Source organism: Nipponia nippon, unplaced genomic scaffold, assembly GCF_047370975.1.
Source record: "Nipponia nippon isolate SJK-2023a ecotype South Korea unplaced genomic scaffold, ASM4737097v1 scaffold_39, whole genome shotgun sequence".
Classification (NCBI taxonomy): Eukaryota; Metazoa; Chordata; class Aves; order Pelecaniformes; family Threskiornithidae; genus Nipponia; species Nipponia nippon.
Window position 1 is genome coordinate 1,960,974 of NW_028262357.1, and position 11,853 is coordinate 1,972,826.

General features: G+C 46.6%; 1 protein-coding gene across 5 annotated transcripts in view; it reads left to right on the forward strand.

Moving 5' to 3' along the window:
* The window catches only part of PDZD2 (PDZ domain containing 2), a 208,573-nt gene extending 203,981 nt beyond the window's left edge, over positions 1–4,592 (forward strand). For 4 of the 5 annotated variants that reach the window (XM_087773246.1, XM_087773244.1, XM_087773245.1 and 1 more), the window contains one exon: positions 788–4,592. In XM_087773246.1, the coding sequence (XP_087629372.1) occupies positions 788–954 (167 nt within the window). In that variant the 3' untranslated portion in view covers positions 955–4,592. The remainder of the gene's footprint in view (positions 1–787) is intronic. The other variant, XR_015707947.1, reaches the window with a different exon arrangement.
* Positions 4,593–11,853: the final 7,261 nt, after the last annotated feature.

Genomic DNA, 11,853 nt, shown 5'->3' on the forward strand with positions numbered 1-11,853 from the left:
TTTTCTTACAGCAACTGAGATAACATACAGTGTATTTTGGGCCCTTCAGTACAAGGACATCGAGGTGCTGGAGCGTGTCCAGAGAAGGGCAACGAAGCTGGTGAAGGGTCTGGAGCACAAATCTTAAGAGGAGCAGCTGAGGGAGCTGGGGTTGTTCAGCCTAGAGAAGAGGAGGCTGAGGGGAGACCTTACTGCTCTCTATGACTACCTGACAGGAGGTTGTAGTGAGGTGGGGGTCGGTCTCTTCTCCCAAGGAACAAGCGATAGGAGGAGAGGAAACGGCCTCAAGCTGCGCCAGGGGAGGTTTAGGTTGGATATTAGGAAAAACTTCTTCACCGAAAGGGTAGTCAGGCACTGAACAGGCTGCCCAGGGCAGTGGTTGAGTCCCCATCCCTGGAGGTATTTAAAGGACGGGTAGACGTGGTGCTTGAGGACATGGTTTAGTGGTGGACTTGGCAGTGCTAGGTTAACGGTTGGACTCAATGATCTTAAAGGTCTTTTCCAACCTAAGTGATTCTATGGTTCTATATTTCATACACTCATGCTGCTTCCTTCAAAAACAGACATTTTTTCTGAGAACAAGGATTTATCTTGGTTAAAATAACATTTTCTGGGAGATGCAGCACAGGGTAGATTGCTAGAGCTGAGCTGAACATAAGTGACTTGTACTGAAAGTTCTGGTGTTGGAAAAACGGTTTATTTGCTGTTTATCACAGTGGAAAGCAAATTTTTGTGTATTTACTTTTTTTTTTTTTTAACACTGACTTTTTCCCCCTTTTGCTCCTAGGTGGTGCTGCGGAGCAATCTGGAAACATAGAAACTGGAGATGAAATTCTTGCTGTGAGTGGAAAATCATTACTTGGCCTCATGCATTATGATGCCTGGAACATTATTAAATCTGTGCCAGAGGGGCCTGTTCAGTTACTAATCAGAAAACACAGAACTTCGGTATGATGGAAGCACTACATCTAATCACACTTGCCAAGACAAAACATTTAAAACTGGCTAGAAGCGGTCTTTGTTTCTAAAGCCACACAGAAGTGTCTTAATGCTCTACAGAGAGGTGCTAAGAGCTTTGGAGAACCACTGAGCAAGCATGTGATGAGCATCATAAAATCTCACCTAATTATCAAGGATGAAGGAAGCCAAATGTTAGAGACATTTTTGTATTATGTGGCAGTTTTAACGGAACTTCAAGACCTCTCCTGGGTTTGGTTTAAACTAGTTTAACTGAGATAGATAAATAACACTGTGCCTGTCTCTGATATTTTTAGTATCTGCAGAGTGTTGGGGGTATAACTTGTTGGTTGCCATCCTGTTGACAAGGATGGGTATTTAGACTGTACTGTATCACTTAGCTGTAATAGGACTTCAGGACACTTACTTAGGGTCTGGTCCTTTTTTGTTGTCATAAGAGAATGTCTGGAACAATCTCACTTTATTCTTCTAAGTACAGTTTTGCTAAAAATGCATGACAAAAGAGTATAATTTTGCACAACTTTTATGCCTAAAACACAAGCATTTTATTGCAAAGCTGAAAAATCCTCTTAAAATTGATGAACTGACTCAGCATCCACCACAACTGAATCTGCTCTTAGATGCAACTTGTATCTGAAAGCACTCTGCGTTAATGCAGTAGAAATCTGTGAGCAAGAAAGAGAATCATGTCCAAATAATAGGGGATTGTCCACCAAGGTGTAGGCTGAATTGTTAGTTGTGATTAAAATGGGAGCAATAAAAATTGCGTTCTGAATTTTCAAATTTAGGCTTCTAATGTTAGGGACCTTTAAAATACATATATTTTTAAAAGAGGGATAATTTCAGGTGCTGAACACTTGCAGATCCCACACACTTCAGCAATCGCTAGGTACGTCTGAAAGCTGGGCTGCTTTTATTTGGCTCCAAGAGGTTTAAGGCTGCCCAACTTGAAACACTCAAACTGGAAAATGGTAGGCTAAGGATGTGGATTATAACAGATTAAATCTGAACTGGGCCATACCTGTGGTGGCTTTTCATCGCCCTTTTTTGTTTTCTCCAGTCCAGTATTTATTTTTGCTTGTGTGAGAGTGGGTGAGGATGTATACGGAAGATACAGGTGTGCCCGGCTGCATCCGGAACAGGCTGATGCTGAGCGTTTTGGACGGTGAAACTGAAAACCGTTTGTGTAGATGGGAGAAACCATGGTGTCAGATACAGCAAAACGGAAGGGGTTGCAATGCTGCGGGTGCTTAGTTTGAATTTTCTCACCTCTACTCACACTAGAGGTATCAGTAGTGGGCCACGCTGCTGAGTGTTATTTATAGTCTGCTGTCTTGGGAGGAGAGTGTATGGGTGCAAGAGATTAGACTCTGTTAGCTTCTCTTCCTACATCTGGGATAGCTAAACAACATGAAAGAGATACAGGAGGAAATAGGTCAGTGTTCTTATCAGCTGAGAACAAGTTGTTTTTTTCCAGAGTGCTCAGGTTGTTTGTCACATTAGGCTGGAGACCGCTTGCAGCCAACATGCCCAGGGTGAAGAGCTCTCAGCCTGGAGCCGGTCCAAATCTGAAGTGCTGCCTACGTTTATAGTGAGCCAAGACACTGCGTAGCTGTTACAAAAAGGTCTGGGCTTGTCGCTTGGCCCTACCCCAAGATCATACTATAGTTCAGTTTATTTACATTTATTCAACAGTGCTTGGAGCAATTGATTCCAGGTTAGTGGAGCACTTGGTTTGGTTCGTTTCTGTGACAGCTTCGTTAGACTGCAACTCGTGATGTGCAGAGGAAAATTCAGTTCTGTGAGACAACCCAAGATGAGGCAAGCAGAAAAGCTGTGCAATGTTTGCCTAAAAATGAATAGATTTAATTCTTTTTCAGTGATGTATTAGCATGTGAATCCAGGGAGAGATGCAGCTTTTGGTTACAGGAAAGGCAATACTGTACATAGTCCTACAGCTGCTGAATTTCTGTTGAAATTAATTCAGGTTCAGTGCTGTGAAATGACTGCGGAGTTGGGTCCCCTGTGACCCCAAAGCTCAGCCGCTCTGTCGGGACTGGTCCTTGCCTCCGGTCATCTCCGTGGTGGGGGAGGCTTCAGGAGGATGCAGCACTTGGGGTTGGAGGACCACACTGAGGCTGCAGGCCTGTGTTGGGATAAAAGAGGTTACTCCTGAATATTTGCTGAAAAACAGGAGGAAGACGCTTGTCAATGACAATTAAATGGTGAGGCCTTGTTCAGGAATGACCAAAATCTGACTGTAATAGTGTGTATAATAGATACATAAAATGCATGTGGAATTTAATGCAGCGTAGTGAATACATACCTGTATACGTATAATACATAAAAGTGCAGTACTGATTTTTTGCTACTTTAGTGTGGTAAATCACAATTGTGTTATAGGAAATGGCATTTTTTTTCAGTCCACAGTTTAAAATTTCGGAGGTTCCAATACAGGGAGGTGTATGTTTCCCTCACTCCTAAACCAGTGTGAGCTTAAAGGTAAAGTCTTCATTTTGTAAATTAAACTTAATTTGAGGTGTCTTAAGATGATACGTGGTGAATATTTTCAGATGCTTATTTGCAGGTACTGTTCATTGTGAGTGATTTAGAAGGCTTTCAGTTTTCAGTAATCGAATACTGTTCAGTATTTTATTTTACGTGCACGTAGATATGTGTTGGCTGAGTAACAGCAAAGAGAAATGGGGATTTTTGTGTGTGATTCAATAGTGGCTATAATTTAAAAGATAGGTTTAATGTTTTAAGTCTGATAGTTACTATGGGTAGAATGATACACTTCTCTACTAACATTACAGCAAGAAAAAGAATAGTATTTAACCCTGATTGTTTCTGTTCCTGAAAATACCTTTTTTTTGTGAAAGAATAAGAAACATCTTTACTGATGCTACCAGTGTTGATATGATTACAGTAGCATTTCCTGATGTCTCTGTTGGGGTGACAGTCCCCATAAAAGCCCCAGAATTTATGCAACATGGGTCTGCTTTATTACAAACAGGATGGGTGGACCAAACAGATGTAGTGAACCTTTGGTTATGCACCTGGCAAAGTAAATGTTATTCTTCTGAGAGCCTGGTCGCACCAAATGACAGAGGGCGTTGCATTAGTTCATCAGTATTCAGTAGGCTGATGAGCATTTTTGGCCTTGCTGTTTGTGTGTCGGTGCCCACGGTGATTCTTCGCCATGACGGAGGGTTGGCCAAGCTCTAGGAGAGCAGTGACTCTCCGGAGACTTGCAGCTGCATCTTGGAATACCAAAAAATCAGGATGAAATTACAGACTCGGTCCACAACTCTTCACCGGGGACCTGAAGGCATTGCCGATAAGGTGAATTTGCTCCTAGATGGAGAAGGCCCGGTGGAGGGCGTTGCGGCTTCCAGGCCTGGGGCAGCCTAGGGTGCACATCCTGAACATGAGAGTGGGCTCTGGTGTGATAACTGCCATTACATATTGTGCAGCCTTTTGTACCTGGAAGCTCTTTCCCGCTTCTGTGGGGACTGCATCTGTATGAAAAACTGTGAGATTAGGCCTAAATTAGGGAGGGAGAAACATCTGATCATTTTCTTTCTTAAAAAAAAAAAAAAAAAAAAAAGAGGGCAGATAAGTATTAATAACCTGTTGAGTGATTCATATTTTCTAATGACCCTCACTTAAAATTAACCCTACTTAATGTTCTGCAGTGGTTCTTGACAAAATCTGAAGGAACTGTTCCCAGATGGGAATGTTTACCTGCTTCTACATTTAGGGTATGTAAATGTATACGTGGCAATATTAAGGAGCAGTAGACTAGATTATGTGAGAAATGGGGATCCTACTTTGTGTGTTAGACTGATACACTCATGTATGATATTGTATATTTACACTTTTATTTATATAAATAAAACTTCTTATAATGAAAACTTTAATATGCCTTGTATATTATAAAAAAGTGAGTGCAATAACATGAAATAGATTGTACATTTTTCAATTTGCTGTCTCTGTTATGTAAATCTGTATCGCCATAAACTGTTTTGTTTGGGTTTTTTAGTGATTTTGAAAAATAAATGGTATCCTTAGTACTCCTCTAGATATTTATTTCTGTTATGCCAAAGTCTGTCTGGTCCACAGTTGGAACTGGCATCACAGGGACAAGGTTGTCCTGGAGAGCACAGTCAAGGACTAAGTGTTAATGCTGTCCAGATGTGCATCTAAGCTAGAAGTAAAATACCGCCCTCTAAAAACTGTCATTCAGTGTGAAGAGGATTAAAGAATTTAAGAGGTGTTAGAAGGTGTTTTACAGGACCTGCTTTTGTGTCTTGGAAGATGTGCCTTGTTTTTTCCTGCCCCTGTGCAAGGAAAATGCAGAGGGCAAAAGCGAAATGTAGAGTTCTCATTAAAAGCAGCAATCTCCGCGTCACCTATAAACTGTGCCTCCTGCCCAGCCCCTGGGCTATAAGAGAACAGGCTGTATGTGTAGGGAATATGTATATACAACTAGTCCTAGACTGGTGTTTTTTGTTATCTTCCACCTATCCCGGGGGATAAACTCCCCTCCAAAACCCCAGTGAGCCAGTGGCATGGGCTGGGCTGGAGGTCACCTCTCTCTGGATGGAGTGGAGCTGCAGTGGATCTCGTAGTGGGAAGTGGACACCACAGCCTCCCAACTGGGAAAGTTTGCATGAAGTGGTCCATCTTTTTATAGGTACCGCTGGCTTCACCATCACTGCATGACAGCTCGAAGCAAGCCTGCCTTCCAGAAAGATGGGTCAGCCCAGAAAGCGCGGTCCGGACGCCCTCCCCTCAGCTGCTCTGACATGGGGAGTGCCAGAGGTGCCCCAGATCCTGTGCTGCCTTGCAGCGCACAGACATGTCAGCTACTCACTGTGGGGTAGGCTGAGCTGGAGGAAGGAGCCTGTGCGTTAAGCGTTTATAACCACATTGCAAGCCCGTGTGCATTGCTCTTGTGTTTGAGTGCTGGGTTGGGCACTTGCAGCAGCAGTGCGGCTGGAAACTCCCACCCAGCTCACGCCACGGTGCAGTCCTGCCTTTTCGGTGCACACACGGCGCTCACCTGCATCTCTCCTGCCATGCCTTGCAAACACCACCGTTTCCACTGGTGCATGGTGCTGCCCAAAAGGGCTGGGTGGGCTTTTCTGTGAGGGGAGGAAGGCATTTGCTTTCCCATGCCAGTGGCACGGATGGCATTTCCTTCGTCTCCGGGTTTGTGCCCCAAAAGCCGCTGTGTTTGCTTTCGGTTTCCTTCTCTGGGTGCGACGCCACAAGTGTGCAAGTGAGCAAGAGTCATGTGAGGCGGGAAAAACCCCGGCACTTCTGCTAAATCACCCTGGCAGAAAGGCCAACACGTCAGGCTCCCAGCCTGCTGCGCACGCACCGGGGCCCTTTCCTTGGCTGGAGGGGAAAAGGAGGAGCTTTGTGGTATCCCAGTCCCCAGTCTGCATTGCGAGCCCTTTTCCCCGTGTCCCTCTCCCTTGCAAACAGCCGTGATGAGGGACTCTCTACAGAGCCTGTGTTGTTGCGCAGATGAGATTGTGCAAGGCATAAAACTAGTAGTGTGGGAAGGGGATGGATGTGGAGGTGTGGGGCAGCACAGCAGCCCCCTCGAGCTTCCTCCAACACATCTGTCACCAGCTGGATCCTGGCTTCTGCCCCAGGGCTGTATGGAGAAAAGCAAAAAGACATTTTTAGCCATGAAGATCTCCTCTGCTTTCCTCTCTTCCCTGCTGTCCTTAGTGCAGGGGCAGCCCAGCCCCCCTCCCTCTTTCAGTGACTCCCCTGTGTCCATCTTCCTGTCTGTCCTTCTTCCTCTTCCTCCTAACACATGGCGTGAGCTGGGGTTGACAGGGCTCAAGCCTCAGAGCAGCCTGGCTCTTACAAGATCAGTCTTGAACATCTTTAGTTAAAATCTTAATTGCCCCAGACAGTGTTTAAGTAAAGAAGAATACAAAAGAGAGAAGATATAATGGACTTAATCCATAAATGGATTAGTACACGCAACTTCGTTTATCCACTAAGACATGTGAAGTGGTAGAAAATTACATTTAAATTTTACCTAACTCAGTTGTGTTTCAGGAATTGGGCTTTTTCTGAAGGCATGTGCAAATGGGGAACTTGGCACAAAAGGCATGAGAAGTTTGCAGTTTCAGGCACAGCTTTTTTTATTCCCGTATCACTTACATACAGAGTTCAGATCTAAATGAGATAAGTAGACAGCTACTTTGTTGTTTGCAATCAGGTTTGTCACTCCACCTGACAAGTTCTGGTTTATTTCTCATTTTCTATGTCTTTGCCACTCTCCTGTTCCCTATTAGCATCACTCAACACAACTTGATGTCCAAATAGCGTCCGTGTGTCTCTGGTGTGGCTGTTGATGGCTCCAAAACCTCATCTGTATTTCCTGGAATGTGTCCAAAGTGCCACTTTTATCACATTTGACTGAAGGCTGATGGTCACTGTCTCTGTCCCCACGCAGGGGTGGTGTGAAGGAGAGTTCCTGGGGAGGGGGGTTCCCTGTGGCCATCCCCGAAGCCGGTGGCTGGGCAGGAGCAGGGCGTGCGGTGGCTGGGTCCGATGGCTGCGCACGCAGGGAAGTGATGCCACAGGGCAGCATATGACTGCGATGACAAGGGAAAGCAAACCTCCCCAGGCCACGGCCCTGAGCTGCACTTCCCAGTGCCCAGGGCCACGCAGGCTCAGCCCCAGAGCCAGCCATCACTGCGGGGGGCACGTCCACCCTGCTGCCTCTGCACTGCCAGCCCCTTGCCCTCCCCTGGACCTGGGCTGGGAGATTCAAAACTTTGGTCCAGCAGTTTGCTGCTTTTTTTTTCTCCTTTCCTATGCAATACTGGGTCGTATAAGTGCTCTCGCAGCACCCCCGTATCAGTAAGTGCCTGGAAGGCAAGTGATGCTGCATCACCCAGGGGTGATGCCCGCTGCTTCTGGTAGAGGAGATTGGGTCATTTCTCCTTGTCAAGGATTATGGCTGAAACCAGACCGTCATCACTGGCCCTTAGCAAAAGCCCATTTCGGACTTTGCCTTTATGGATAAAGCCAGCCATGTCTTGCTCTTTCCATGTAGTCGTGTTCCTCAGAGCACTTGACTCAGCGAAAAGACTTCACAAATTAATGATGATTGCAATAATTTCTAAAGCTTTTTTCCTTTAAAAATATAAAATCCCTGTCATTAAATCTTTCCATTGACAGTCCCATATGCACTGGCTGCACCTCCCTATGCAGCTGAATCAGTCTGATACCGTTGTGCTGAGCAAACAACCTACCTGAAGCTGAAATTGCTTGGATTTTTCCCTAACAAAGCCATGTCCTTGATGTGCTGCCGACACCAGGGCGGCTCTGGGGAAAGCCCAGCCGCTGTTGTCAAAAATTACCTCCCTAATTCCTGATCCTGGGCAGGAAGGACCTGGGCGTGGCATCGTGCCTTTGTCGCAGCTCGGTCACATCCCTTTCAGGAGCACGAAGGGGAAGGCGCAAGCAGAAATCCACCCTTAATCGCTGCCACGCAGCAGGTGGCAAAGGTGGCTGCCATCCTGGCTTGGATCCCGGAGCTGAGGGAAGAGCGCAAACGTGGTATCTGGACCTGGGCAGAGCGTGATAATGCAGGCAAAACCCCAAAGGCACAAAAGCCTGGTGATGGGCGCCATCCCGGTGCCATCCTCTGCTCTGAGCCGCCCGGCTGGGCGCTGCTGCAGTGCCACAAAGGTAACGCGGGGGTGCTGGCATCCTGTTTGCCAGCCGTACCTAGTGTTGCTGAATCATAGAATCATTAAGGTTGGAAGGTAACTGGTTTCTTTCGAGGTTTGCAGCTGGCTTGTCCCCTGCAGAAAGCTGCCTTGGCCCTTAAAGCAGTGGCAGCAGCATGGAGGAGCCGAGCCAAGTGGTGCTCCTGCCGTCCTTTCCTGGGGAGGAGGGAATGACACCAATGCCCCTGTAAGATGAAGTGGCTGAAGCAGTTTTATTTGAGGTCACTGCCATTTCGTGAGATATCTCCTGTTGCTAAAGGAGTGATACCTACCTCCACACTTTCAGAGGGCTTTGTGGACTGGTGAGATTTGCATTGCAAAGACACCGTGCGTGAGAAGGCAGGGCAGCCTTGGCGTGGCTGGTTTCTTACGCCATTGTCCAGACAATATAGTGACGTACTTGGGTAAAGACCCTTGTTTACAGCTGTAACAGCTTTTGGGACTATTGCTCACTGACAGTCCCGCCATCAGACATTCACCTGCTTCATGGAAAATCCTGCCCGGCTGAAAGACAACACATCATATCCCCGGCCCTTCCTGTCCGGCCTCCTTGCACCTCTACGGATGCACGTCATGCTCTCACACCATCTCATGTTGACAGGAGGAAAATGATAAAATTAGTCCCTTCCAGCAGTATGCACTAAAAATAATGAGCAGCATGTGAGACATTGTTTTTCAGATGACTTAAAAAAACATCCTGCAGAGGGGAGAGGGAAGGAGGGAGGTGTTGTCTAGCAATTTGTTTAGGAAATACCGCTTGTGCACCCAGTCTCCGGTGTGAGAGTGTGAGCTGGCCGAGGGCACCGGGCTGGTTTTCGCCTGGGTGAGCACAGCGCAAACGTGACCCAGGGCTGCACTTGCTGCTCTGGCAGGTGCCCACAGACCATGGTTAATGGAGAGTGCTACCGGGCGGCAACTCCGGCAGTTTGCTTCGGCAGATGCATTCGGTCTGGGTTTTTTGATATCAGGTGCTTGTGGGTGAGTCAGGTGCCTTCAGACAGCGATGCTATGCCCCAGCGATGGGATTTTTTTCTTCCCTGCCCTTTAGGGAGGAGCAGGTCACAAGCACAGTGCTCTGGCGGTGACCTGGCTGGAGAGGGGCCAGGCTCTGGCAGACAGTGGGTGAGGGTGTCTGGATGTTTTCACAAGGCTGAGTGTAATTTGTTTGCTGGTGGGGCTGTGCGAAGATGCACTGTGCAGCACCCGCGTAGCACTTGGCACCAGGCTGATGGGCCTTCTCAGGACCGCTTCACTGATGCTCCCTGAAGTAAAGCTCTTCCAAGCCTCTGCTGGTGGGTAACTGGGAAAGGACAGAGACTTGCTCCCCTCTTGTTTTTTTTTTAGTTTACCAGAAACCAGAGCCTTTGGGCAGGAAGCTCTGAGTCCTCCTCGTGCTGGGAACACGTGCCCCAGGCGTGGCAATCCCTGCCCGTGAAGCTGGGGAGAAGCAGCACAATGAGTCAGGGGAAAGAAAGCCTGCTGATGTACATGGTGTAGCAGGTGAGGACCTTGGGCTCTCCTCTCCACAGACACGTCTTTGGGTCCCAGCTTTAGGGAGGAAGAATAAACTCTGCACTATCCCTTTGCTATCCCCTTATGGTAGGCAGTATCATTTCCCCCTTTTCCAAAACTCAAGCTACAACTGGAGAAACTTTGGAGAAATGCTGCATTCCTTTCTGCCTGTGTCTGAGAAAAAAACCTTTAACTTGGATGTCTATCCTACATTGATCCCCAGGGATGCTCTTCCTGAAAGCTGCAATACCTCTGGTAGAGGTAATAGAGCCCCTGACACCACCCAACTATTCTGCAGGCAGTAGTTACTAGAAAATATTAGAATAGGTGTCTCAGTTTTCCATTTTGAAGTTCAAGGATATGGTTATGTCTTGTTCCTCTTAAAGAAAAAAGTAAAAGCCTAATCTCCCAATGCATACCTACTGGCACTCTGCTGTTGCCCCAGTGCGTGCCCGATGACTTGGAAGTATGGCAGGAATCTGTGTAATACCATCACGCATTCAGAATCCGCAAAAAAAACCCAGAGTTGTAACAATGATGACTCATGTTTCTTGCAAACGCTTTGTATTTATTATCTCAGCAAGGTTTCAAGACATAACATGCATGTGGCATACAGCAAAACATCTGGCCCGTATCCAAAATAGGCCTTAAGAAAAACAAACTCGCCATATAGCAGATCCTTTGGAGAAGTAACAAGAAGACTCTGAGGGAGGACATCAGCAAGCGCTTGCTCGTATACTGACACCGATCTCTTGGATCTAGGTCTTCTTCCTGAGCTCCTGGTGAATGCTAGCACTCTTGACAATGCTCAGGGAAATATAAAAACACTTCACGAAAAGCAAATAGTCTTTGCAGAGCTAGACAGAAAAATACTGCACTAATACTTAACTCAGATATCCCCATAACAATGCATTTATAGAAATACCTTTCTTTTTCATAACATCCATGTGTGCTACAGCCTGAAGTATTGGCTGGACTCTATGAAGCCCACGCGTTGTTTCCTATTGAATTTCAAAGCAGCATACATGGAGCAGAATACTTTTATTCAAATACATTTCAGCTACTAATGCAAATGCTAATGCTGAATTTTCCTGAGAGACCCAGACAGGCACAATCATTGTTTAGTGTCCTTGATGAAGACTCCAAGACTCCACCAAGCCCAGGATATACAGTGGGAGCCCTTCTGTTGAAGTCGGGGCTGCCTTCGATGAACAGCTCTGCTGAGTTGCATGCGGCGCTAGCCTGGGCACTGGTGTTTAGCTTAGCAGAAACTCTTTGCATTTTTTTTGTAATACCTAAAAAACCAACCTCTGTATATGTCAGTAAAATACGTAGTAAGGCGAATAACAGCTCTTCTTGAAACATTACGTTCTCACTGAAAAGGTATTAGCTGGCTTAGGGGAGGAGGGAACCGTGCACGTGGCTGAAGCCAACGGCAAAGCTCCCAGCAACACCACTGGGACGGAGTTAAGTCCTCCATGCAGAAAGCAGGCAAAGTCGGTCAGCTTCTGCTTAGTGGAATCAGTGACAACAAGTAACAGCCATACACAGTTGGTTGTGACAGAGTGACGAGAGCTATGCAACGACAATT